Below are 27,680 nucleotides of genomic sequence, written 5' to 3'. Positions count from 1 at the left end.
TCATTTCTTCCAAGGTATTTTATTTTCAAACATTTCTTCTACAAAAGTTTAAGCTAATGTTTTGATTACAACGTTCTCAACAGAAAGCACATTTTCTCATAAATAAATGAACTCCTTTCACTCAGGCACCTCAGAAGTATACAAAAATGTTGTCATTGGAACAGTTCTCCTGGAATGTGTTTACTCTGGTGTTTTCAACAATGTTAGTATTTTCAGGGTTTCATATGGGCCAGATTTCATGTGTTTTGTTTTTCCAGAGGCAAAGCAAAGTGCCTTGAGAGGTGAACTCAGTCTTTTCCTATAGAAAAAGTATTTGCTGTATTTATCTTTTATAGAAACAGAAAAATATACCCTTTCCCCCTTAGAACACGAGGGTAGTACATGCTGTGTGGAGATGTGTGTGTGAAATGGAACACATTTGAAACACACAACAGAAGGTTCCTTGGTGTGTATTTAAATAAAAATCCAGAAACCAGCCTGAAACCCCGAATTTCACATGTCAAATGTTGAAACTGTAACCAAAAAGTGAAGTAACTGCTAGAGCTGTCAGAAAAAGACAAGACAAAAAGCTTTCTTGCTTACGTACAACTAGGTGTGGTGATCTCCAAAAAAGTTGTCAAAATTATAATTACCTTCCAGTTTAAAAACTTTTATTCTAAATAAAAAAAACTATACACAAACCACTGATTTGACCAAACGAAAGTTCAGCGGTAAGCAGGACCTGAAGGAGCTGGTATTCACAGTTCTTATCATGTACAACTCTTTCAAGGTTCAATCCATGGAGAAGTTTATTTTACAACCTGCTTCTTTTTGTAAAACTAAAGGTCCACTTTATTACATAAAATTATTTATACAGTGTAAAACCGGAGCCTTATGGAAAATACTGCCTCTAAGTTTATTTAAATTAGTCTTGCTCCATAGGTTCGTCTGCAACTTCTGTGGCTTCATCACTGTTTTCCATCGGGGTCTCTGAGGAGTTTTCTGGAGTTTCACTGGCATAGGAGCCCAGCTCTTCTGTGTCACTGCAGCCAGCTCCCCTGGTGGCAGATGCACTGGTGTCACTGTCAGCAGAGTGCAAATCCTTCTGTGCCCGTGGCTGCTCAGACTCCTCCATGGCACTGCTCTCCTCAGAGCTCTCTTCAGCCACACTCGAGGAGTCACTGTCTTTGTCTGGATCCTTTCTGTCCGCACCAACGCTCCTGGGAGACATGAAGGACTCTGGGAACAAAAAGCAAAGTGTTACCAAGGGGTTTGCCCACATACCCTGATCATGCTGATTTCCACTCCAAGCTATGCTGAGCAGAACTTCCACAGCACAGCCAAGGGCAGGAAAAACAGACAAAGCCCAATTTTATTAGAAGAAGTAAAGAGTCAGAGCCACCTTTGTCAGGATATCCAAACTATCCCAACATACAATTTAAAAAAAGTTAGTTTATTTAACAGGTAGCTTCATTTAATTAAGTTTCACTGGATAAAGACAAAGTTTAAGAAGTAACTTTTTTTGGCTTCCACACACCCTCCACTTGCTTTCAGAAGCTGTTTTTTGGAAATTATGAAGCCACAGCTGTTTCAGGTGTAAAGTCATCATGATCTACAGGAACATTGTACAAATACATGAGCCACAAAAATAATTCAAAGTAAACTTTGAAGAATATGTAAAAAATTAGTCTTTTAACTGCAGTTATTTACTTTTTTTAACTTATGTACAGAGCCTGCCCTACAGTAAGATCATTTTTACTATTCTAATAGGATATGGAGATATTGTTGCTCGGCCTCCTCAGTGGAAGAACATAAATTTGTATCTGTATTTAAATAAATTCCATAATTAATATAAACAGAGCTGTGACCCATCCCCACCCTGGAGAAAGGATGAGAAAACCTGATGATAGCCTAACACAGGGATTCTTGAATTCCTGGTGCATCCTGATCTAATTCATGGCCTCAGAAGTTTTAAGTACCCCTGTGTAAATTTCAAATTGAGCACAGAACCAAGGAAAAAGAAAAGAACAGAATTGCTAAATTATGTAAAACTGAAGTATGAACAAGCAGCTCTTCTTTAAGCACAACTGGAGACCTTCAGCCATCCCACAGCCCTGGTCTCCTGCAAAGAAAATGCCAATTCCTTGGAAGCAAAAGAAGACAGTGAAATCTGAATTACCTTCCTCCTCTTCCTCTGTACAGTGCTGTCTGGCACAGGAAGCATCTTTTTCTTTATCCTGAGATGTAGAGGATGCTTCTGTCTCTTCCCCCATGCCTGAAGAGACTTCACTGGAGGCAGTTTGGTTTGGTGCATCTCTGGCTTCCCCCTCCTTGTCAAATTTAAGTCTTTTTACCTCATGTCCTTCTGCTTCTGCAGGATCATCCTCAGAGTGCTTATTTTTCACGGGGCTGCTCTGAGCACCTTCTGATTCAGACGCTGGTGATTCACTACAAGCAACAAAACCAAATGTAGCTTTTATTGAATTCAAACATTCTGTAACTTGTCACACTTTAAGAAAAGAGTAGCAACTCCTTTGATTTAAAAACATTAAGTGGTAACAAGAGAATTTGCTCCACTTTCTACATAACAAAACCTCGAAGTCATCACTCCTGATTTAAGACTCTATTATGCATCCCTTAGAGGGTCAGTCTTTTTAAACTATTTTTACAACATAAACAAAAAACCTGAGCTTCAAACACACTCCTCCAGACAAACCTGTGTTTCTTCTCCTCTGTTTGCTGCAAGCTGGGCTCTTTATGCTCTGTGCTGTCTGGCAAACCGTTGGTTGTCATGGGAGCTGACAAGGAAACCTTCGTCCGACTCACGGGTCTGGGGGTCCCAGGGCCATTTACATTCGATCTTTAAAAATAACAATGAAAAGTTAACCCAGCCTTTCAGCCAGGTCATTTGCTCCTACTTGGCAGAAAGTAGTTATACCTCTTCTTTAAAAGATCAACAGAACTAAACAAACAGATGAAGGGCTTTGCTGTTTTATATTAAATAAAACGTTCCTCACCTGCAATGTGCAGATTTGATAAAGAATTTAAATAACAATGAAGTTAAGAGAGATCAAAATACAGAGTACACAGCACACGTGCTCATGCTCCCTCTAACCCCATTCCCCAGTGTCCCATGTCACACCTCATTTTCAAGGGTGCTTATTCCCAGAACTCCACTGCTGTGATCCAGTACAGTGAAACCCCTGGAGCCAAACTCACCTGTCAGTGTACCCTGGTGAGTTCCCGGGGAACATAACACCATTCATCCGATTTAAACTACTGGAATTGTTTTTCCTAACAAACAAAACAACAACAAAATATTATGAATAAAGGAACTTTAAATCACTTCAAGCTTGTTTGCACAGAATTTCCCAATCCCAATCTTACAAAGCCCCCACTGTCAGTCCCCAAGGGCTTTTTATTTATTCCCAAATTATTACACTTGCAGGCACCATCCCTGCTGATTGAACTGTTGATAACAAAAGCTGAACTCTGCATGTTTGGCTTTTAGACACAACTACTGACAGCAACAGAGAGACATCAGACACACACATCCTCCCTGTTACCAACACAAGCTTGAAGTTTCATGGAAAAGAGGATTATACTCACTCTGAAGATGGATATACACAGCTGACAACCATGACATTCTGTAATATACAAACACATTAGGAGATCAGAAACAGAAGCTTCAGCTCCTGACAACATTCCAGAACTTTTAAGAATTACAGGATTTTGGTCCTATCTGTTAAAATACCTCTGCTCCCTCTGACAAGGTCAGGCCATAATTACACTAAAATTCAAGATTTTATTAAGTTTGTTACTGTCCAGCACATTAATCCTCAGGCCTGAGTGTCTGTAATTCCTAACTGAGGGATCTCTGGAGAACAAAGTATTCAGAAATACTGAAGCACCCTATTGTGGAACCACATTCTCAAAGTCTCTTCCTGGCTCCTGAAGGATCCCACGTTCTGACACAAGCCATAAACTGCCAGGTAAGACACCTGTGTGCCCTTCTGAAGGCACACTCTGCTACAGCACAGGATTTAAATACTGAAACAAAGGACACTGGAGGGAAGGGGCCTCCCTTCCTCACCTCTGGATCTACTCTGAAACCAAATGAGGGAGGAAATTCCTGATCAAAAGATTCAGGGTATTTCTAACAAGGACTCCGTACAAAAACTGCCAACCTGCACAAACTACAGGTGGAGCACTGCACAGTGATTGGGAAACTCAGCAATTGCAGCCCTGAGATTCATTTTTGTCTGCAGTTATTTTTAAATTGTTTTTTGCTGCTGAAAGCTATGAAACAAACTCAGACACTTAGAAGCAGCCATTGGGTGCACTCTGGCTCTGAGCCCCAGGGAAAGCAGCAGACCTTGGGGAGCAATTGGGAGGTTATTAAGTGGTGCCTGTGACTGTGGAGCTGTGTTTTCTCTCACAGAAATACATACCTTTTCCACACCTCTTAGGAATTTGTCTGTTCCTGTGTAATTCCTCCTAGGATCTGTCAGCAACTCACAGAGTCGCTGGATAGTGAAGGGGATGCTGCAATGAAATAGATTTGTAACAATTTAATTTTATTTTATAAGTACAACTGTTAGGAAGCAACAACATTATCACTTTCTCCCCCTAACTGAGAAGGTGGAACAAAACCAGGACTGAAATTTGTTACCATGAGCAATACTGGATTTATTTTCTCCTGTCTCATACAAAGCTGTTTCCTGTGCTCACCACCACAAAACCCAAGTAGAATCCTAAACACATCATCCCACATCTCACAGGATTCATTTAAACAATGAAAAGGAAATCAGATCACCAACAGTAAACTTTCTGACTGTACTATTCCAATACACAGAACAGAAATTGTAAGGGATTCAAAACAAATTTGAGTCATACACACTAGAGCTAAAAAAGTCTCAACTTGTAGTTTATTTCAGGTTTTACAAAACACAGTTACAGAAAAAGCAGTAAATGTTGGCATTAGTGGAACCATTATACTTCATCTGTTACAAATAATCTATTTTGCTACAACTGGACAATGTACTCATCTATCAAGGAACAGATCAGGAAAAATAAGTAGTAATAATAATAATAAGTGATGTGTAAGCCCATAGGAACCACATAAACACATTTTTGGGTTTGACAATTCTGCACTCAGTTTCATCCCTGGTGAAATGAGAAACTGACCCTTCAGACAAGCAACATTTTACAAACAATTCCCAGTTACCTGAGGTGTCACACACTTTCAATCCAAGTTCAGTGTCACATTTTAACAAATTTCTGTCCAAATTATTTCAGTAAAATGATGAAGTACCACGCATTTTTATAGTTAACTATTGGAAGCTGAAGCCATAAGCATTTATAAGTTATCTAAGAAGAATGTTTGGTACAATACAATATTTATGAACCATGTCATGGTTGGGAATACAATTGACACCAAATCCAGAGCAGCATCAATCTGACATGTATGTGTGTGTACATCCCTATACTGCAAATTTTTGTCCAAATTGCACATTTATTATTTTCTGAGGAAGTCAGTACATGGTATCTCCAGCCTGTGTCAGGAGCTAACACAGCATGGATCTCCAGCTTGCTCATTAGCTAAAAGCCACATCAGAGATGCCCAGATCTGCACCAGCTCAGTGCAGAGAGGTCAGCACAGCTCCAATTCATCATCCCACATGACACTGCACTTAACTAAAAGCCAGCAGTACTCAGAGAGTGACTAAGTATCAACAAGTTAATTCCGTTTTCCAGAACTGCCTGTACATTATGTTACTGAGGAAGTCCTAATCCCCAACAAACCAGAAAAACCACAGGAACAAGTGTTCCTTCTAATTCAGTTTATTACATGAAGGCTCTTAAGCTTGACAATAGTTCTGGCATTACTAATTTCCCTTCCCTTGCTCTTCATGGGTCAACCAGCAATGTTTGACATCCAAATTCTTCATAAAATCATCAAGCTTAGAAGAGACCTTACAGATCAAGTCCATATTCACAATATTCAGATTCTGCACAGTGCCTTCTTTTAAGTCACAAAGAATTTACTCAATTTGTTCATCTTTCCATATAGATAAAATATTAAATTGATCTTATTATTTCTTGTGATGGTCATTTTGGTTTTAGGATGGAAACTCATAATTGAAAAGATTTTGCTATTTTTTTAATAGAATAGACAGTCCATTCAAAATCCATTTATTCAACAGAAACAAAACCATACAGATTTAAATTATTCTCCATCAGCCAGATCTGTAAGACATGCTGGGGAATCGGTGCCTGGCTAATTTGGGTTTAGCTGTACTTTTAACTGGTGCCCTGGAATGCTGTGACATGGAGTGTTTTGGAACATCAATGCAGGGCTAACTCCCCAAGTACAACAGAAAATTCAAGAAATGTGCAGCCTGCAACTGACTCCAGAAGGAAAAGCTGTAAAGCTGTGGTTTTGTTCTGTTTTGTTTTTTTTTTTACTCTCTCATATAATAAGTTAAAAAGAAAAAGGAAAAGTCAACTCATTTCCCTCCAAATTCTTCCCAGCAAAGTGAACTTCGTGCATTGAGCAGCAGATGGCACCCGGTGTCACACAATCACCCCTCTGCACGGAACTCCTTCAACATTTACAAATGCTTTCAGTTGACAAAACCCAAAGTTAACTTCACCTCAGAAACTCTTTCTAGTGAAAATACTATTGTTTTAAAATAGTTCAACAAGGTGATTTTAAAAGAGAGGCAATTTAAATCGGTGTAAATCTATAAAGAAACACCAATGTCAAGTTTGTGAGCAGTACAAGAGCTGATTGTAAATACTCAGAAATTCAATTAGCTCAGCACATGAGCTGCATGAATAGTCCTGATCTAAGGTAACCACTTAAAATTCTATAGCAACACACTCAAAACTGCACTTCCAGCACTACAGTCCAGAGTGAATAACAAACCAAAAATTCATTTGTGCAGGACTGAAGAGGGATCTGGGAACACTACTTATAACAGCTATATTAAATTGTAGTAAGAAAATAACCCCAAAAATGAAATTTGGATTATGATTATTTTGTTCATGCTGTGAAAACTTCTCTATCATCAGAGATCCCAAATAACTTAGAACTTGGAACTTCCTTGTTTCACTAACAAAGGATTAAAAAAATGACAGAATTCCTACTCCAAAGCAATTGTAAGAGAGTTATAAAGAGAATCTGGCTCGGCAGACCTGTGCAGACACCATGTCAAATAAGATATAAACAGGTTAAAAGAGCCAGTTTGTCTCTTAATGTGTTCGTTCTTCAACTCAAATTAAAAGTTTTTACAAATTTACCACTTTGAACAAACTCTTTCCCTCTCTCTTAGACAAACACTATGTCCCAATAATAAAGTCACATCAAGTAGGTTCCTTGTCTGTCCTGGTACCCTGAAATGACACCCACAGCCCTAAAGCAGCCTGGATACACAAATCTCACAACCCAAAACCTGCTGCTGCTGCTTTTCGGACAGATCTTGACATGATTCAGCTTTTACAATCACATCCTCCCTGTGGGGGTTACAGGACCTACTCTGCAATCCCAGATCCTGAATCATCCCCAGGCATTATTTCCTTTAAGGTAACTAATGGGTGCAGTTTGCTTCCTCAGAGCCTGGCAGTTTCAGTGCAGAGCATGAGGCAGCTGAGCACCCTGAAGTGCTCCAGCAAAGGATGGAAACAGCACAGGCACAGCCTCAGCTCCAGACCCTCATGCAGAGGTTTGCTCAGGCACTTGGGAACAACAGCAGATAACAGCAGCCCATTCATGAGCTGTCCCTGGGAGAACATTACCCATTCTGTGGGCAATGAAGCATGAACAAAGAGCTGGGGGAGGCGGGAGAGAGGGAGCATAAAGGATAGGTTTGTTTTGAAATTCCTGCAGTGAAGCAGCCCGGTATAAATATTGGGGAGCTGAGAACAAGCTGAATTTCACATTCTTAGAAGTCTCCTACATGAGAGCAATCGTGGGGGGAAGAGGAGATCTGACTTAAAACTCCTAAACTGCAAATAAATGAAGTAGCATGGAACAATGCCAGTATAAATGACAAATACAATACTGAGGACATGTCAGTAGTACCCCTGAACCTGAAATTTCAGAGTATCAGGAAAGGCAAGATTTAGAACATGCCCATTTATCAAGAAGCTGAGAAAAATGCTGAAAGTCTCTTAACAAGCACTGAGCACCACAAGCAGGATGACTCAGCTCATGGCAAGTTTGTAATCCAGTTTAACAACAAAAATACTAGGTAAGCTAGTAAAAAGGACACACCAAATAAGACAAAAACATCAGGAGCTTTATTTGAAAGGAAACAAAAACTTCCAAAATTAGAAAACCAGCAAAGGGCACAGATACATTTCAGTCTAGGACACTGTCATCAACAGAGCAAACACCCCATGTCCTTCAGCAGTATCACTTCAGCTAGAAATCTGAATCTGGCATAATTTAGTAATTCCAGCCCAGGTACACCTTTGCCTCCTGGTCACACCCTGCTTCTCACAGCATGGTTTCTTCAAAAGCCAGTGAACTGCCACAAAACAATCAGGAACTGAACACCAGAAGACCTCTGTCCATTTGGCATTTCAAAATGCACTAGAAGAAGTCTGACTTGACTGGCTATTTAATCTCTTAAATGCACACAGTAATATGATACTTCTTTGAACTGCACTGTGTAAAAACTAAACACATATTGAAAAAACAAAATGAATGTCAGCACAGCATGTCACATGTCACACTTTTCATTCAGTGACACAATAATAAAGTTCAGAAACTACTGTAATGTATTTCCAAAGTGTATATTTGCTTCTGCTCATCCATTCAAGCAAGCAAAATGAACAGTCACAGAGACAGTACAAACTACTATGTTACAAACAGGGGAAATATGTTTGTTATCCTGATCATAGAAAACAAAGGATACATACCCATTAAATCCAGTAACAATTTTCAGGATTCTTTCTTTCATCTCTTCAAAGGGAATATATTCCACGTTTGGATTGGGGGGCCCTCTTGGTTCAGGAGCTGAGGTTCTGAAATCATCCATGACTTTCTCCAGTTTGAAAATAAAATAGCCTTTAAACTGAGACCACTGAACCCTGCATAAAACACAAGCATTGAGACACAGGCAAGTTAGTCCTAAAGCCAAGAACAACAGTGTGAGTTTATGTTTGCATAGCAGCCTTCACCCTGGCATGCCAGCCCTGAGATAAACGAGGCAAGTAATGCAGGGCTGTTTTCCTTCCTGAGTTTAGAGCACGGGAACTATTTCAACAATTACATGGAACAATGGAGCACAAATCAACTGCCACCAACAGCAGGGGAAGCCATTTCCCTTAAGAACCAATATCTATGGACAAGGCAAACCTAAACCTGAAATATACACGTGTCTATACAATGTAAGGGAGCCTACAGCTTCACTGAGCTCATACGAGGTGGAAGGGGAAACAAACAAACAAACCACAAAAACCCACACCAAAAATACCCACCACACCAAACCATGAAGTTTTTCAAGTTTGGAATCCATAGAGCAACTATACACAGCATTATCTGCTCCCCTCACAAAACCTTACCAAAGGCCTTTTGTAACTCCACACACCTTAAAATCATCTCATGGTACCTTTCATGGTACCTCTTTTTCTCAAAAAGGCAAATATTCCTGTATCACAGCTGGCACTTGCTAACAAATAACTGAGCAAAACTCTGACTCCCAATAAACATTCCCACAGCAGTGAGCTATTAAGATGGCTCCACGTTACCTCCTGCCTTACAGCTTCAAGTTTCATCATTGACAAAATTCCAGATTTTGACATTTTCAAGCAAACAGGTCCCTCTCACTGGGTACAAGTCCCTGCCCCACCCACGGCAGCCACAGGAGCCATTCAGGGCCTCCCTGGGATGTGCATCCCTGGGCAGCACAGGGAGCCACGTGAGAGCAGCAACTGATTCAGTTCAGGATCGATTTGTTTCTGTTCCTAAAGTAGGAGCTTGCACAGCTCCAGCACTGAGAAAAAGAACAAACAGGGAATAACAAACCAACAATAAGAAAGAGAGAAAATGATCTTTGACATTTATCTGTAACACACACGCTCTGGCAGGAGCAGGCTCAAAGCAAACCAGTGTAAAATGTGAGCCCCTGGACAGCCCTTCAGCTTCTGCTCAAGGCAATATTCAATATACAGAAAACTATTTAGCAAAGGCTCTATCTCTGCAGCCCTGCCCATTTCTGACCCCACACAGGGCTGCCCTTCTGTGGGGCTGACCCAGCTGTCTGTGCTGTGAACCATGGATGCTGATGTTTGTTTCTCCAGCACCACCAAATCCCACACCATGGGCCAGGGCAGCTCTGGCAGCCTGCCTGCACCACAACAGCAGGGCCTCGTCATCTCTGCCTTTATTTTCTCCTTTGTCTCAAAGAAATAATTATGAGATGAGAAGGGGGGAATACAGCTCAGGTTTATCTACAGAGATCCAAACACAAAGCCCTGTCTTTCACCAGGAATGATAAATTTTGCAAGAATAGGGGAATTCCAAAGAGGAAAGCAAATCTCTGTTTTCCTTCACAAGAGACCTTCAGGCACCTCACAACAGGAGGGATCACAGGACTTGGTGAACAATAATAAAAATTAATAAATAAATAAACATCAGGGTCCCAAAAGGGAATGTATGGATTAAAGAGCACTACTGAGTCTAGCTGGCTTGTCTCCAACCAGCATTCTCCATCCAAAGCAGAACACCATAATGTTCCACTGTACACTATCAGGCATTACTACTGCAAATGTTAAATTAAAAAGCTGTACAATTCTGCAGTGTCACCACCATGAAACCAAAGTGTTAGTAACAAATCACAGATTTAATACATAAACAAACCACAACCACAGTAAATAACCCCATGACAGTGTGGGATTACTCCCCACAGAGCATCCCAAGAGCTTTCCTTGCCTCATGAAAGGGGATTCCACTATTATTCTAAACATTCCTTGACAACCCCATTTGGATATATTTCCACACTGTAAAACTTGAGTTGTTCTTTGTTTTCATTGTTACTTATTTCTTGCTAAATAGTAACACTTATCTTTTCACTATTAACCCATCAGTGTTTGAAATAAAATTGCAATCTCCTGCCTGAAAGCAGCACTCACCAGCTCCTTTACAATGCTGGAACTACAGAAAACAAAGATTGTAATGTTGTCCATATTGAGATGTTGAGAAAACTATCACTTGGATTTTAAACTACAAATTTTAATTAGCATTTCTCCCATTTTAAAAAGGCTAAGAACTCACATCTGCAACACACTGAACTACTGACACAGAAAGCAGCTCTGAACCTGCACTCCAAACCACTTGCTCAATGGCTGCTGGCCAGGTGACACAGGCCAGGTGACACACAGAGGCAGCAGGGTTTGAGGATAAACCTACCCTGCAATCAATCACAGGGTGAGCACAGCTCGCCCAGAGAGAGCAGCAGCAGCTCAGGCCCAGCCAGCAGGCTGCCGCAGCAGCTGCAGGGGCTCAGACAGTGTGTGCTCCCCAGCACTGCTGCAGGGTTCTGTGTGGGCTGCAGGGCTCAGACAGTCTGTGTGCTCCCCAGCACTGCTGCAGCAGCTGCAGGGGCTCAGACCAGTGTGTGCTCCCCAGCACTGCTGCAGGGTTCTGTGTGGGCTGCAGGGCTCAGACAGTCTCTGTGTTCCCCAGCACTGCTGCAGGGTTCTGTGTGGGCTGCAGGGCTCAGACAGTGTGTGCTCCCCAGCACTGCTGCAGGGTTCTGTGTGGGCTGCAGGGCTCAGACAGTCTCTGTGTTCCCCAGCACTGCTGGCTCCCTGCTGCCCAGGCTGCAGCAGGAAAGCTGAGCTGCTCAAAGGCCACTGCTACACCCAGTGCAATCCCAGACAGAGCCGCATTCAAACAATAAACACAGCTGTCCTGTGCATCTCCTGACAGCAGTGCTGTTCAAATAATGAACTCATTTCTGACCAAAAGAACCAAAATTATTTCTGCAGGCACAGTAAGATTTTCTCAGTTCCCATTTACTCAGTGGAAGTGATCAGAAGTGAGTGTCACAAGAGCCAAGTCACCTTTCCTGTTTTACCAGTCCATGAAAATGACACGTACAATTGGTACCAGCTGAACTTTACAAACTCACGTGTCTCATCCCAACCCTTCCTAACAGTGGGTTGAGCTTGGCAGTACAAAATTAAGATTACAAGTCACATATCCTGCTAGTTATCAAAGCAATCTTTATCTACAACTCTCGAATTTTTTTCCCCATTCATGGAAAGACTGGTTGCTTAGAAATACAGACAACACAAGAGACAAACAAGTGCCAAGTATCTGTTTTCTAGGAAAAGAAAAATATTCCACATGTATCATAAGCTTCCTGAGAAAACCCCTTTTTTCTCTGCTTTGTTACACAATGTGAGAACCCAAAACCAAGAGAAAAGTTTGGTCAATATTTTCTATAGTTAGATCAAGAACCAAACAGAAGCAAAAGAAATTTTTTGTACTCTCTGCTTTATGTACAAGCTCATTAAGTTTTATACACTGGAAAATAACTGATAAACAAGATAAATTCTGTAAGAAAAACAAATTGAAGAAACTCCATGGAAAAAATACTGTTGATACTTTTTTTCAGAGCAGGCTTGTTTATAAATACTTGCTCTTCCCACTCAGCATTGCACATAATCAGCCTTTTCTTCCAAACCATGCTCTTCCTGTCCACCACACCAGCTTGGGAATTTGTATCAGCAACTTTGAGAGCTTTCAGAGCCACTCAAAGAAAAAAGTTACTGAGAGCACTGCATGATCTGAAACAACACCTTCAAAAATAATACTTACAAAAATTAGCTGATCCCAAAATGTTTTAGTTTGCTGTACTTTCCTTTTAGAAAATGATGGCTTTGTAGTTCTATACATTTTCTGTACATCAAGGCACCTTTCACTACAATATCTGGGTCACCCTGTGTAAATGTACCTGCACAAAGAGCTCTCCTGGGCTAATGAGCCTGGAGTTCCACACATGCTCCAAAAAAATTAGGAAAAAATGTCAGCTCATCATGAGAGTCCTCTGCTTCCCTCCAAAGGGAAGATCCTGTGTGGGATCTCAGCACCTCAGGACTGATGTGCAGAGTGACCGAGAACACCCTTGGGGGGCTCGGGAGTCCTGGAACATTGCCAGAAGTGTCTGGTGGCTGCACTTTGATCCTGCACGGGAGACGACACCTGTGTGAGGATGGGAGGATTTCACTGGGTGAATGGTGAAGGGATAAGTTAATTAGAGTGTAAGACACAGGGTTTAGGATTTCTGTACAGGGGGGTCTAAAGAAGTAAGATGGAGGAATTGGGGCGTGTCCTGTCCTTCTTCTTCTTCTTCTTCTTGGCCTCCATCTTCTGTGGTGATGGTGGCACTTTGGGATTGGTTATTACTAGAAGTGCACCGGTTAATAAGGGTAAAAGGCATTGGGGAAAATTGATAAATATTGTACACGTAACTTGGAGTATAAAGATAGGTGACCACCCCGGGGGCTTGCAGTGTGCCCATGGCTGGCTGCTGTGCAGATCTCTGTTGGGCCAAGAGAAAATCTTTTAGATAAACAATTAATAAACACCGAGACCCAGAAAAGATCTGGAGCCTCTTCTCGTCCTTTGAAGCGCGGGCTGTCCAAGGCCACCCCGGGCCTTTCCAGGTCACCTAAACAGCCGAGAAACCAGCAATCCTGCACCATCCTCCCCTTCATCAACCTCAATGATTTGCCCTGGCATACAAAAAACCAAGAGGAAGAAACTGATTTCAAGTAAAAATCCCCTAACAAGAAAAAAAAGTCAAAGTCAAGGAATGGCTGAAGAGGAACAATCAATCACAGCCCTGCAGAACTACAGCTTGTATCCATACAGACACCACCCAATCCAAATGTTCCCAGGGCAGACACAAATGTTGGTAGTTTAACTCAAAAATTTAACTGGTTTTAAAAAAGCACCTTTAAAAGTCAAGCAACAGAGTCCAACAAATTCAGTCTTTCTACCTTACTTAAACATTTTATACATGGTAAGAATGTGCCTCAAGGTATGAGAAGATGTTTAACACCCCAGTGCAGTCCCTGACCTGGCAATTTCATTGAGCATTAGAAACATAAGAGAAAAATGGATGAAAGATTTCAGTGTTTGAAGACACTCAGCTGTATTTTCAAAGTCCATCAGGAAAGCAGACAGCACCTGACCAAACAGCCAATCCTACAAAGAACATCAGCAAGTTTGGAGAAGATTTACATATAATTAGAGAGACAAGGTGACAAAAGGCTAGGAAAGGGTGAGGGAAGACATGAGACATGAAATGAGCCACAAGGGATTAAATTAAATGACAGGCTATGCAAAAAAATTGCTAATAAAATTATTTTTTTCCAAAAATCCCATACATAACTAATGAAACCCCAGAATGGGATCAAAATTAGTAGATGAAGACAAGAAACTTCAACTCTAAGAGGAAAGCCACAAAGGAGGGATGGGGAACTCCAGAGTCAGAACATGAAACAGTAACACTGAGTCACTGAGAGTCGATGAAGCAGCAAAAATATCTCCACTGCACAGAGAAGAATAATAAAATACAACAACAAAAAGAAGAGAGATTAATTTAGACACAATCTAACACTGTCAGAGCAGAGTCATGGAAGAACACAACCCTAAATAGCTCTGTTCTCTAATAACAGCAATCAATCTATTTCACACCTGTACTTGAATTACATGATTTGCTCTTGGAACTAATCCATTACTACAGATCAACAGAATTTGCCAAGCAACATCAACCAAGTTTAGAAATGCACCAATTCTACTTGCTGAACAGATCCTCAGCAGGGAACAGGCCACCTCAGACACAAAGCAGGGCAAAATCTGATGCAATGCTCTGATTTCAAAGAATTAGTAGCAGAAAGTTGCTTGCAAGGAATGACTGTGTCTCTGCTAACATGATTTGCATAGGATTCATCCTTTCAAACATGCATATCCAAACAAAATTGCATTTTACATGGAAATAATCTGATCATATCATTCCCAGGGTGTAAAAGACATCCCTCCATTCCCTTATCTCCCTGCTCATGCAAAATGCTTGTCCTGGAGAAACTGTGAAAGCAGCTTTCTGTCTTGCCACAATGGTCACTGGGGAGGAGGAGACCAGCTCAGTATCTGCACTGTTGTGTCACAGAATTAACTGATATTTTCTTCTGACCACTGGACAAGTTTTCATACTTGATTCTCTGGCCACTTGTTATAGTCATAGGGAGATAAGGTATCAACAAAAAGAGCAAAAATATTTAACAAAGTTGTTTGGGCAAACCCAAAACAAAGATAAAAATCCCTACTATTTTTAAGGGAAAACAATCCATGTTGAACAAATGACATGGCTCCCTCTCATGTATTTAGCACTGCAAGGCTTTGCTGTAAAATTGGAGGCTGGGCTGCCAAGTCTCCAGGAGTGCAGAAGGCAACTCCACTGATTTACTCATCTCCCTTTTAACAACTGACATAAAACATCAGACACAGCCCTGGGGGAGTGCATATGGCTCACCCACTTTAGACAAACTCTGCAGATTTTAAGGTTCAAACTCCAGTAAGACTTACTGAAGCAAAGCAGGACAAAACCTAAAATTGACTGAAGAATGGAGGAAGAATTCAGAGTGCCTGAAACAAGGCTAACTCCAAAAATGAAAGTACTGCAATTGTTCCATAAATCTTTCTGGAACTGCCTTACAGATTAGAGGTTTAATTAAGAAAAACATTATATTGAAGAGATGTTAAGCTTCCAGAGACCCAGCTATGTACTTAAAACATGAAGAGTCCCAGGAGTCCTGGTGGGATGTCTGTCTTCAGATTTCACAGTGTTTAAGTTCATTACAAAATTACTTGATTTAAATTTTAAGAGGATGCCATCTGTTTTGGAGAGATGCTGAATACCACACAGAACATAAAATGAAACCAAAGTGGATCTACTATTGATTCTGTTCATTGAACAGGCCATAAAAGAAATATCAGAACTTAATAAAAGGAAATAGGTCCCTCTCCACACTTCTCCCACTACTGGCTCTCTGACAAGCAGAAATTTAAAAACAAACAAACAAAGAACCAGCACAAAACAAAAATACCCCCACCAAATTAGTATATTTAGGATGCAAACATTTAATGTCCAGCTAAACTGATTTTAAGGCAGTGTCCTCAGAACACACAAGGAAAGAACCAGAGGAAATCTCTGAGGGAGTCACATCATGGAACAAGAGATGTCAGTCACTGCTGTTACCTTTGCCCCTTCAATTTTTGCTGACTTAGATGACAGACCCACAGAGACCTGCTGGTAGGAAACAGGTGTTTTGAAGTGATTTGCCAACTTTAGTAATTGTTTCTTTTCTTTTGTATCTTGTTCTAGAGCTCATAGGAGATGAAGATATACTCTAATACACAGTAATTTCCCCAGGCTGTCAAAGGCAAAATTAAAGTTTCATCCAAAACAAGTGAATTCCTTTGCTATTCTGGTCAATCAATGGGATCTCCAGAACTATTTGGAAAGTGAAAAGGCAGAGAAAATGAAGTGCACTCAGCAATCACATACCCAATCAAAGCCCTGGCAAGGCAGGGAACTTTGCAGCTCGTTCTTGGTGCACAGCCCGTGGCTGCCAGCAGGGAGCAGAGCCCAGGGCAGGCAGGAGCGGCCCCAGCGCGGCCCCTTCCCCCGGCCTGTGCAAAGAGCAGCGGCGGGGAGGCAGCGCCGGGAGCCTGCCCGGGCACTCTGTGCTGTGCTGTGCTGTCCCCCTGCCCCCTGCCCGGGCACTCTGTGCTGTGCTGTCCCCCTGCCCCCTGCCCGGGCACTCTGTGCTGTGCTGTGCTGTCCCCTGCCCCCTGCCCGGGTACTCTGTGCTGTGCTGTCCCCTGCCCGGGCACTCTGTGCTGTGCTGTGCTGTCCCCTGCCCCCTGCCCGGGTACTCTGTGCTGTGCTGTCCCCTGCCCGGGCACTCTGTGCTGTGCTGTGCTGTCCCCTGCCCGGGCACTCTGTCCTGTGCTGTCCCCCTGCCCGGGCACTCTGTCTTGTGCTGTCCTGTCCCCCTGTCCGGGCACTCTGTCCTGTGCTGTGCTGTCCCCCTGCCCGGGCACTCTGTGGTGTGCTGTCCTGTCCCCCTGCCCGGGCACTCTGTCCTGTCCTGTGCTGTCCCCTGCCCGGGCACTCTGTCCTGTGCTGTCCCCCTGCCCGGGCACTCTGTCCTGTCCTGTCCCCCATCCCGTCCTGTCCCCTCCCTGGCAGCAGCACCCAGGGATCCCCTCCACAGCCCAGGGCACCCACGGACTGCAGGCCTGTGGAAAACGGCACCAAGGCCACGCTCAGCTCTTCCCTCGGGTGTCTCTGTTCTACTCCCACTCCCTCCACCTTTTCATGGTTTTCATTCAATCCTAACCTTATCCAGCACACCCAGATTTGAGACCTATTCAGTGGCTGTAAACAAGGATACCTGGACATACACAATTATACAGAAAGGGTGCACAAGTTAAAAATTTTAAGAACTGCCTGTAAAACACAATTCCCAGCATTTTCAGACCAGCAAATGAAAAAACCCAAACCTGTTGCCATTTGACATGTTAGCTTTCATACAGGAATTACTATTTCATTATTTAAGATAGAAACAGATTGCTTCTTAAACAGGTGTACTTTCAACTTTTTCAGAAAATACCACTGACCATTTCTGGGATAAAAAGCTGCAGCACTGAACTCCCAGTAAGAGGGAGATAAAAATCCTGAGCCATGCTGAGGTTCCCACAGGGATCCCATCCCAGTGCAGGGCAGGGGGTGCTGGCCCACCAGACACACAAGTCTGTCCTCTGTCTACACCAAAAGGGGCAAGGCTGTTCTGCTGCTCCCACACGTTCCTGTGATCCCACACACAGGGAGGTGAGGCAGATCACTGATCTAACCACAGAATTAATGCTGCAGATAAGGCTGAGTAAGGTGTGTGATGTGACTAGTAGGGAGCTAAGCCATTTCTTTAAGCAGCAGCACTCATTTATCAGGTAAAAGAACATATTTCACCTAATTCCACTCTTGTGTCAAAGATTCCTTGTATTTGAAACCTATTTTTCTATTTGTTGTGCTTCAACAATTTTTTGATGCAATTCATTTTAGTGTAATGATTTTGCACAGTGCTGCTATTTTCACCATTCACACAGTGCAGATTAACAGGGCAAATTCCAAACAATGACAAGAAATTTACACTGTAAAACCCCCTGAACACCAATGGAGAGTGGCTTCTGGCAAGCAAACACCTCAGCCTAACATCAAATCAAAGCCCTAAACAAGTGCTAGATCCTTTATGAGTGTTTCTAAACAATTTCCAGGCTGAGGTGCTGCTGTAGGGTGACTTTCCTGGAACGCTGAGCCGTGCTGCAGGGTGCTCCTGCTGGGAGAACACTGGCAAAGCCTCGTCCTGGGGGAGCGTCCTGTTCCCTTTCACCTGATAACTCATGTAAAATTAAACACTCACATTTTATCTGCAGCAGGGTTTTACCTCATGTTACCTTTCACTTTAATTAAAAATATATTGAAGAGTTCAAAGGAGGAAAAACTGGTATTTCCCGCAAGCACAGGAGGTGTTTTTCCATTTTCACTGATTGTTGTCAGCCTAAATCCAGCCTTTGCTCTCCTTGGGAGCACAGTGAGCTCCTTCCAGAACCAGGGAACTGTCAGACATTAGAACTACAACTACTTCAGTAGTGAGAGCGTTCACCTCTGCTGCTTGCAAATATCCACTGCTCTTGCCAGGAACAACAAAGATTAAGACTTAGTTATGGAAACAAGCAGCTGAAGAAGACATTAAAGCACTATCTGTAATCATCAAGGGACTAATTCTAATCTCTCCTGATAAATATTCAGCTGACTCTAACAGAATATAGCTGTCCCACAGAACAGAAACAAAATTTCAGGCCAAAGCTTTCTAAGAAGTACATCTGTGAACACAGTTATCTAAAACCAAACCCAAGTACCTTTCGTTTTCTTTTATTTTAAAGTCAAACACTGACCACAGAACAAAAAAGTACAAGATTACAACATTCTTCATTCAAAAATGAACTTCCTTGTAGCAGAGCAGAAGGCAATACAGGACAGCAATGTTGCTTCAGGTATCACCAGAATAACCAAATCCACACAAGAACTGCTGCAGCTCCTCTGGCCAGTGTGGCTGTCACTGTTGGAGGAGCTGCAGCCACACTGCCATAACATGATCAGATGTTTATTGTGTCAAGCAATAAAGCTGGGAGAGCAGATTAGGGAAATGCACCCTGTGCAGCCCCTCCTGGATCTCTGCTGCAGGGAGTCCCTGTGCCTGGCACCTGCTGCAGTGCCCCAAAACCCCACAGGCCTCACTCAGCTCTCACAGCAGTTCTGCTGGGACCAAGGAAACTGCACTGGTTACTGATTCCTTCCAAACCAGAAACAAAAGCCACTCAAGTGGCTCCTCCACAAGGCAGCTCAGCTGGCACATGCTGAGCTTGGCATGCCAAGGTGTGCCCTCCCTCACAGGCATTAGGGGTTTGTGCATCATCACACTCCCCTGCCACTTCAAGCCAAGCACCACCAGGTATTGGCATCATGGAAATTTTGTCATTGTCTTCAAGTAGCTTTATTTCTAAAGCTGAGACCTGCCAGACATGTATCAGCTTTGTGGAACAGCAGCATCAGTCTGGTTTATCCACAAATTGATAATCCACCTTCCCCAAGCCAACCAGACTGTTTGTACCCCTCCTTCTGTGGGCACTATTGCCCTGTTCTTTCCTCCAGGTGCCACCAGGCACAAACCTTGCCAAAAGCTTCACACAGGAAGAGGGATCAAGGCTCACCAATTACAAAGTCAAATGGAAAAACATCCTTGCCACAGAGAAGTGTAAAATAGAGTGAACAAGACCCAAATGCCTGGGAAAGTCCTTCAGATGAAATATTAACAAGTACAGCCCCCACAGAACAGAGATTTGAGGCCCACTGGAAAGTATCAGGGGTCACACTGAGGCAGCCACTACAGCAATGTCCCTGAAAGGTGAAGGTACAAACCAGGAGAAACCCTGAGGGTGACAACAAATCCCATCAAGCAAGGCAGAGAAATGAGCTTGAGGGGAAGGATGAGCACAGAATACAAGTAAAAGTGATCACCAGAAACACATGCAGCTGCAGGAACTACCAGAGAATGCATGGTGGGGGGTTTTCTGTGCAAAGTGACATGGACTGGCTGCCAAAAAGATTATCAGGAAATGTGCTCACAAGAACTGTGTATAGCAACAGGGAAGGAAGGCACACTAACACTGCAAATCTGAAAGTGCAAACAGCTCCATTTGTGATTAAAACAGTCCAATCACTCCAAAAACTCAGTGCTGCAATCACAGTTTGCTTTCTGCCTTTCCTTACACGTGTTCCATAGAGACACCAATGTTTATTAGGCTCAGTTCATCACACACATTTTACAATGGCAGTTGAAGTCTGACCTTTACACTGTAAACTCCACTCCCAACAGATATGAAGTGGCAGCACTTAAAATAAAACACTACAACAGTGTGTGCTTCCCAAAGCAGCAAGTGATTTCATTGATACTGCTCTCAAGTACTGCAGCTACACAATTCACACAGACAGAAATTTTTGTTTATAATAGAGGTAAAAGAACAAGGAAGCTAAATTAGTGTTGACAAATGTACATCAGCAGGCTTTCTGACAAAAGATTCCTCTCCTTTCCAGACATCAGTGGAATGGGAATTAGTAGGGGGTAATTCCAGATGCTGAATGGAATGGAGTTAGTGAGGAGTAATAGTGCACAACAATGCAAGGAAGTTTACTTCCATCTCTTGCTTTACTGAGAGCATGGAAATGGAACAGGCTTACACAATCAAAGGCACACAGAAACTGCTTTCAGAAAAACAGGATTGTGCTTATTACAACAGAAACCTCAGAATTGTTTTATTTCATGTTTTTAAAAAAATCATAAGGAATTACATTCCCCAAAGAGGCATTAAGATTTCCAGAAAGTAAGTCCGAAATCAGAAAAAATGCTAGAGCACACATATTGAGCAAGACAAATGCTCACTGAATAAAAGCAGAGAACATAGTTAAAGGAAAAAATAGATTTAAATTTAAGCATGTGAAATAAGCCAGAGAACATATGGCTAAAAAAACCTATACATTTGTAACAAGAGAAAGGATATTACACAAGCCTTCACAGTACATAGTTAAAACACTTAAACTGAGATGCAAACTTGTTCTTGTACGAATTCATGGCTACTGTATCTTCATTTACCTCTCCTAGTAAACAAACTATTTCACTGCCCTAATAAACAAACAAGAAAGTTAAACTGATTCAAAAAAAGCTTTAAAGTGTAATAAGAAAAAAGTTCTCTGCTACATAAATACATGAAACAGCATCAAAAGGTCAAAAGTATTTTTGCCATTATCTTTGGTGGAGCTGCAGTTATGTAACTTACATTTACAGTTATGTAATTTACCAAAGGCAAATCATCCCTGATCCACCTGACGGCTGCCGAGGAGGGAGGACCAGAGAACGCTCAGTTCACCCTGAGCAAAGCAAAGCTGCAGCCCCGGTGCAGCCCAGGCTCCGCTGCAGCGCCTGCGGTGCCAAAGTCCGGCCACACCCAGTGCCACAGGCGGGGCTCAGAGCCCAGCAGGGCCCCCCTGCGCTGGCTGCGAGAGCCCAGCTCTGGTGCTCAGGGCACCCCTGTGCTGGTGAGGGAGCTGAGCTCTGGTGCTCAGGGCACCCCTGTGCTGGTGAGGGAGCTGAGCTCTGGTGCTCAGGGCACCCCTGTGCTGGTGAGGGAGCTGAGCTCTGGTGCTCAGGGCACCCCCTGTGCCAGCCCGGGGGAGCCGAGCTCTGGTGCTCAGGGCCAGCAGGGCACCCCCTGTGCTGGCTGCGAGAGCCCAGCTCTGGTGCTCAGGGCACCCCCTGTGCTGGCTGCGAGAGCCCAGCTCTGGTGCTCAGGGCACCCCCTGTGCTGGTGAGGGAGCTGAGCTCTGGTGCTCAGGGCACCCCCTGTGCTGCCGGGAGAGCTGAGCTCTGGTGCTCAGGGCACCCCCTGTGCTGGTCAGGGAGCCGAGCTCTGGTGCTCAGGGCACCCCCTGTGCTGGTCAGGGAGCCGAGCTCTGCCAGCCCTGCCGTGAGCGAGGCTGCTGAGAGAGACACGGGCTCTGCTGGTGGAATCCAGCTGCTGAGTGCCACAGGGAAGGGCCAACTGCAGCCAGGGAGATGGAAACAGGTTCCTTTCTGAGGGCCCAGGATGCTCCATGGAAATGCTCTTCCCAGTGCACATGGTTAAGCAGTAAAACAGGGAGCCAAACTGAGGGTATGGAATTGCCACGGCTGGAGATTTTCAGAAATGCTGCACAAAGCCCTAATCCATTTTATTTAACTTTGGAATTAGCTCTCCTTGGGCACAGGATCTGCCTGGATCACCTCCACAAGTCACTTCCAACTAGTCTATGATGACAGCACCAATGTCCAGATGTGTCCTACAATCACATGAATCAAACCTGGTTCAAGAAACTCTGCAAAACCCACTTATGTTGGCCCTCCAGGAAACATGCAAAGAAACAATTTCTGTTTTCAGGCCCAGATGAGGTTCAAATAAACATTTCAGAGCTTCCAAAAGAATTTCATTACAGGAAGAAATAAAACCAGAATGTATTTTAATGGATGTTTAAGCTGCACTGAGGGGAAGAACCAGTGTAACTGCATCACGTCCTGGGCAGTGCTCTCTGCTTAGGCCCAGAAGGATTTTACCATTAATCACTCCTGCCTACAAACTGCACTGCTCCAGATTTTGGTACTTCACCACTTTCTGGATTCCTTCACTGGCAGTAAGCTTCTGCATTATACTTCCCACTACAGTAAGCCATTAAAACTGCACTTTATAGGTTCCCTGCCCCAGGGCAAGAGTGAGGGAAATGCATAAAAAACCAACATAAAATTTTTGATTGCTTTAGTTTTCAAAGTTTTATTTTCCACTTTAGAAAAATCTAGTTTTCCTTTCCAGTCCAACACATTAGATTTTCTTGGTGAAGTACCTAAATAAATGGTTTTAAAACATTTTTGCTATTGAAGGGACAGAGTGATTCTAAACCCAAGACAATTTCCTAAGAGGTAAAAGAAAACATCTTAAACGCAGGACACAAGATCACAACTGAGAAGTGATCTTCATAACTATCTTTAAGAATTCTTCAGAAACAAGAAAAAAATGTCACTGTTGCATTTTACTTCTAGAACTGCAATGCTCTGATTTCTATATCATCCTTTAAAGCTCTTTCTACTTCAGAAAAAATAGATAAGTGGATTTCTTACCAAAAAAAAAGAACACAAAACCTCATCCTGTTTCTAGAGGTCTTTCAGACACAGCTAAGTACCAGGACTAACAAATTTCCTCCCTCTTCACTTTCCTCAGTGCTGCAAGTCACACTGATCTGGTACAAACTGGAGACAAGGAGGTTGTAACAAACTTCCCTGACTGTACTTGGTCTCACAAAGGAAATTCCAGTTAGCATCTCAGTAAAAAGTCAGGTTAATTGAGGAGTATGTTACTCTGAAAAGAAGAAAAAAATTCCTAAGATTCAAGACAACTTTAAAAAGGTTGAACAACAAACTTTATATTATGTTCCACCTAAGGCTAAGTCTTACCATGGCAACTGTTAAAAACCAAAAATATTTCATAGTAGCCAAGCAATCAGACTTTTGCTTCTATCAACTCTAATCAAGGAAGTTTAGACTGGCTCCTGTAAATGCAGGCCATAATCTCACCAGCAATTAAGTGAATGGTTAACTCTGCACAAGAGGAAAACTTCAAAAAGATGAAGTGAATGCACATCATTGTATGATCAGGATTTTACTGCACAGCACTGATAACACACCTAAGCTTACAGTGATAACAGAACCAAAATCAGCAATGTTTTTGTTTCACACCTCCCTCGTAAGTGAAAAAGACCTGTAATTACAATACAGATACTGAGAGCCTTATCACAGGAGCAGTGGAGGCTTTATCACCTCTCACCCTTTGTTCCTCCCCTTCACCACCTCTCCAGGACAGAACACGAGGATCAATGAACTGAGCCTGTCCTGAAGAGCCAGGACTGTGAGCAGTTCCTGCAGAGGCAGCTCGGCAGCCCAAGTGGAACAGTGACCCAGGGGCTGCAGCGGGCAAGGCTGCTGCCATGGAAATGCCAGGGAGATCAGAGCCTCACCCAGACCTGCACCTACCTGTTCCCAGCTCCTCAGATGAATAAGCACTTTGGAACAAGTGGGGGCAGGGAGGCGCCCAGCGACCTTACCTGGGTGAGCTGCCAGTGATCAAGCTCGGAGGAGAACCTCAAACATCACTTTAATTTACTTCATTACTACCTTTTCAAACTAATTTTACTGAGTCACCGAGATCTGCTGCAACCCTGTCTGGAAACACATGGAGGATGAGAGCATTTACCCCAGGATACAGACTGCAGCTCATCCTCTAAAAATCAGAATTCATGATGAAGTTAAAAAGCTGACAGAACCCCCATGAAGACCATGTAACTCTCCCAGAACTAACAACTGAACACAAAAATATTTCACATTTCACTTGTCCTGATTTGCCTCAGTACTTTTTGTTTGTTACATTAGGAACAGGCTGTGACTGAGTAAGATCCATTGTTGTTCAATAATCAAGTCTGCAAAGCACGGGTGTAATTACCCCTGACTAAACCATCCTCACTGCTTGTTTTTTTTTAAGCTACACCCTGAACTTTGTAAAAATCCTAACAAATGTCATGGCAAACTAGTATTTTATCTTCTCACTCCAAAGTATCTGCTGGTTTAGATTCATTGTATTACACAAAGTTATTTTTATATAAGTGAAAATAAAGACTATCTAGTGCATTTTAAACTTGCATGTATTTGGTAGGTCTGCCTATTCCAGAAGACTTGTGTTGTCAAGCTGTACCAGTTCAAAAGTACATTAAGTTCTTAAAAGGCATGTTGGCAATCTTCATGAGTGATTCCCAGGAGATTTTAATTTCTTTACTCATTTTTTTTCCTGGTACTTTCACACATAACACATCAGTGAACAAACAAACATCTTTGATGAACAAATACAGACTTTGCTAGATAATCTGAAGCAAATTTAGTATTATAAAACAGTATTTCCATGCCTACCTCCAGATTATATTAGGCACTTCTGATATTCACATCCAACACCTTTTAAAAAACTATTTAATGCACCTGAAAGGTTTAAGAAGGATGAAAAGAACCACAGACCTCAAAAAAACCAAAAATAAAACTCTGCAAACATAGAAGGCAAGATCTGTACATTAGATGACAGACCCCAGTTCATGTTTAAGTTTGTACAAATAAAATAAAAATAATAAGAATAAACCTATATTTCCTAAATGAAAATAAAATCAGAGAGGAAATAATTTTCCCAAAAATTTGCCCCTATAGAATCACTTTTTAAAAATTAGTTTGGAATATGCATGATAGTAGCAGAAACAATAAAAACAACCTGAAGAAATATCTCAGAATGGGGAAAAAATTTTAAACATATTTTTAGTACGGGCTTACTGTGGTGTGTTTTTTCTGTATAATAAGCACTACCCCAAAACATGAAGCATTACAGTTGTGTATGTCTGCTGAGCATGAGCCTTCTATTCAAAGAGCAAAGTACATTTCAGAACTTGTTTTTCTTTCTAAACCATTAATCCAAGCAGCACTAGCAAGCTACCAAAAAAAAAAAAGAAAAAGAAAAACCACCAAAAGCTACAAAAGCTCTTACAAGTTCGCGGGACTCTAGAAACTCAAACAAAGCCCTTGCGGTCACTGGCTGATCACAAAACACTCGCAAAAGCAATTCTCCCCTGCTGGAGCCGTAGTCTGGCACTAGGCCTCAAAAACAAGGAGACAGCCTGGGCGCCACAAAGTGAGCTACGGTACGGCAGCGCAGCCGGGGAAGCCTTTCCCCTTCCTGCCAAATAGTGAGCCCAAGGAAGTCAGCACGGCGATCCCTGCAAGGAGCGCGGCTCCCTCAGCTCCCGGGCGGGAGGGAAGCGCCGGGAGAGCGGCACCGGGAAACTCCGCCGGGGGAACAACCACGGCAGCTCCGGGGGAACAACCACGGCAGCTCCGGGGGAACAACCACGGCAGCTCCGGGGGAACAACCACGGCAGCTCCGGGGGAACAACCACGGCAGCTCCGGGCGGATCCCGCGCACCCCGGCTGCGAAAGCGCCTCCGGATCGGCCCCGTCACCGGCAGCGCCCTGACACAATCACAGGATGGTTACAGAGCTCAGAGAGAAACAATGTGAGCGGCTGGTATCTTTATGTAAATAACACAATTAGATACTGCGAACACAGTTATACAACAGTGTATGGCAGGCGTTGCGACAGCAGCTGAACTCGCCACTTACAAAACCTGAATCTCTGTTAAAAATTACAGGGAAAGCAACAGGTCTTTTATTGTGCTGAGCAGGATCAGTAAGACCTGACAGACACCCCAGAGCAAAGCCTATACCAGAAGTCTCTCCTCATTAGATCAAACTATCAGCAGACTAAATTAATCCATATAAAATTAAATGGGAACTAAGGAAAGCTTATTCAGCTCGCTGAAGCAACCTACAGGCAAAAAAAGAATCCTGGTAAAATCGCATTGACGTAAATGCAAGAATTGTTTAAAGTCACAACTGAGGACCACCAAAACAGTCACACTTACATCGTCTCTCCAGTCTTAGCAACATGACAAAGAAACTGATCCAGTATTGGACACACTTCCTTCTTTCCTCTCTTCTCAAAATCTGTTGGCATGAGAACGACACAAAAAGAATGGTAAAAGAAGACGGGACAGAACAAAAATTCACAATAATTAGCGATTTGCTTGAACTATCAGTACAGCTCCCACATAAACACTGTTGTGTTCTCACAATGCTCTGGCTGTTCCCATGAACTCCACCAGCTTCCCAGCCCTGGGAAACACTTATTATTTTTCCTGCGGAGAAACCGCACGCACCAGAGTGGCAAAAGTTGATTTGCAACTTCTTGTGAGCAGCTACGGCACAGAAAGAGACCGATTTCCTCAGGCTGAGCCCAGAACAGAGAGGGCTGGCGAGGGAGAAGGGGACGGGTCCGGGCTGGGCCGGGATGCGAGGGAAGGGGCCGGGATGCGGGGGAAGGGGAAGGAATGAGGGAGAAGGGGCGGCCAGAGCGGGGAGTCCAGGGCGGCAGCCGGGGAGCCCCGAGAGTCACCGATCCCCCTCACGCAGCCCCGAGGGTCGTTGGGTAGGGAGATCGGGGGCTCTGCCCTCCGCTTCCCCACAGCGACCCGCGGGCTCTCCCCACTCTGTGGGACCCTCCCCAGCGAGCAGCCCCCTCCCCACAGCACGGGGACCCATCGCCCTCAGCGAGGGGCGCTCCCCCCACAGCGTCTGAGGGACCTCAGTCTTCCCCTCCGCGCGGCGACACCGCTCCCCCAGCCCCCGCCGCCAGCCTCGCCGCCACCTTTCAGCGCCTCCTGCAGCCTCTCGACGTCCATGATCCGCCCGGGCGATTCCCCCGCGGCTCCGCGCGGCTCCCCCGCCCCAGTCCCGCGCAGACCGGGCCGCGCTCACAGTAAGACCCCGCGCTCAGCGACGCTCCAACATGGCGCCCGCGCCGTGCCCGTGCGCGGCCCCGCGGCCCCGCC

At 43.5% G+C, this 27,680-nt stretch overlaps 1 protein-coding gene across 2 annotated transcripts; it reads right to left on the bottom strand.

The window, feature by feature from the left end:
• PPP4R2 (protein phosphatase 4 regulatory subunit 2) lies at positions 1-27,680 on the bottom strand. 2 transcript variants are annotated; one of them, XM_058812688.1, is made up of 9 exons: positions 27,497-27,680; positions 26,715-26,796; positions 8,908-9,078; positions 4,431-4,524; positions 3,589-3,626; positions 3,199-3,273; positions 2,696-2,839; positions 2,159-2,427; positions 1-1,218 (listed from the first exon to the last, which is right to left on the bottom strand). In XM_058812688.1, exons 1-9 carry the CDS (start codon positions 27,528-27,530, stop codon positions 905-907), a joined length of 1,221 nt encoding a protein of 406 aa, XP_058668671.1. In that variant the 5' UTR covers positions 27,531-27,680; the 3' UTR covers positions 1-904. The 2 variants fall into 2 exon arrangements, with proteins under 2 accessions (XP_058668671.1, XP_058668672.1); XM_058812689.1 differs by lacking the exons at positions 26,715-26,796; positions 27,497-27,680 and adding an exon at positions 9,739-9,951.

The sequence above is a fragment of the Ammospiza caudacuta genome, chromosome 12, assembly GCF_027887145.1.
Source record: "Ammospiza caudacuta isolate bAmmCau1 chromosome 12, bAmmCau1.pri, whole genome shotgun sequence".
Taxonomy (NCBI): Eukaryota; Metazoa; Chordata; class Aves; order Passeriformes; family Passerellidae; genus Ammospiza; species Ammospiza caudacuta.
Note: the sequence above shows the minus strand (reverse complement) of the source record. Positions and strands in the feature narration are given on the sequence as shown.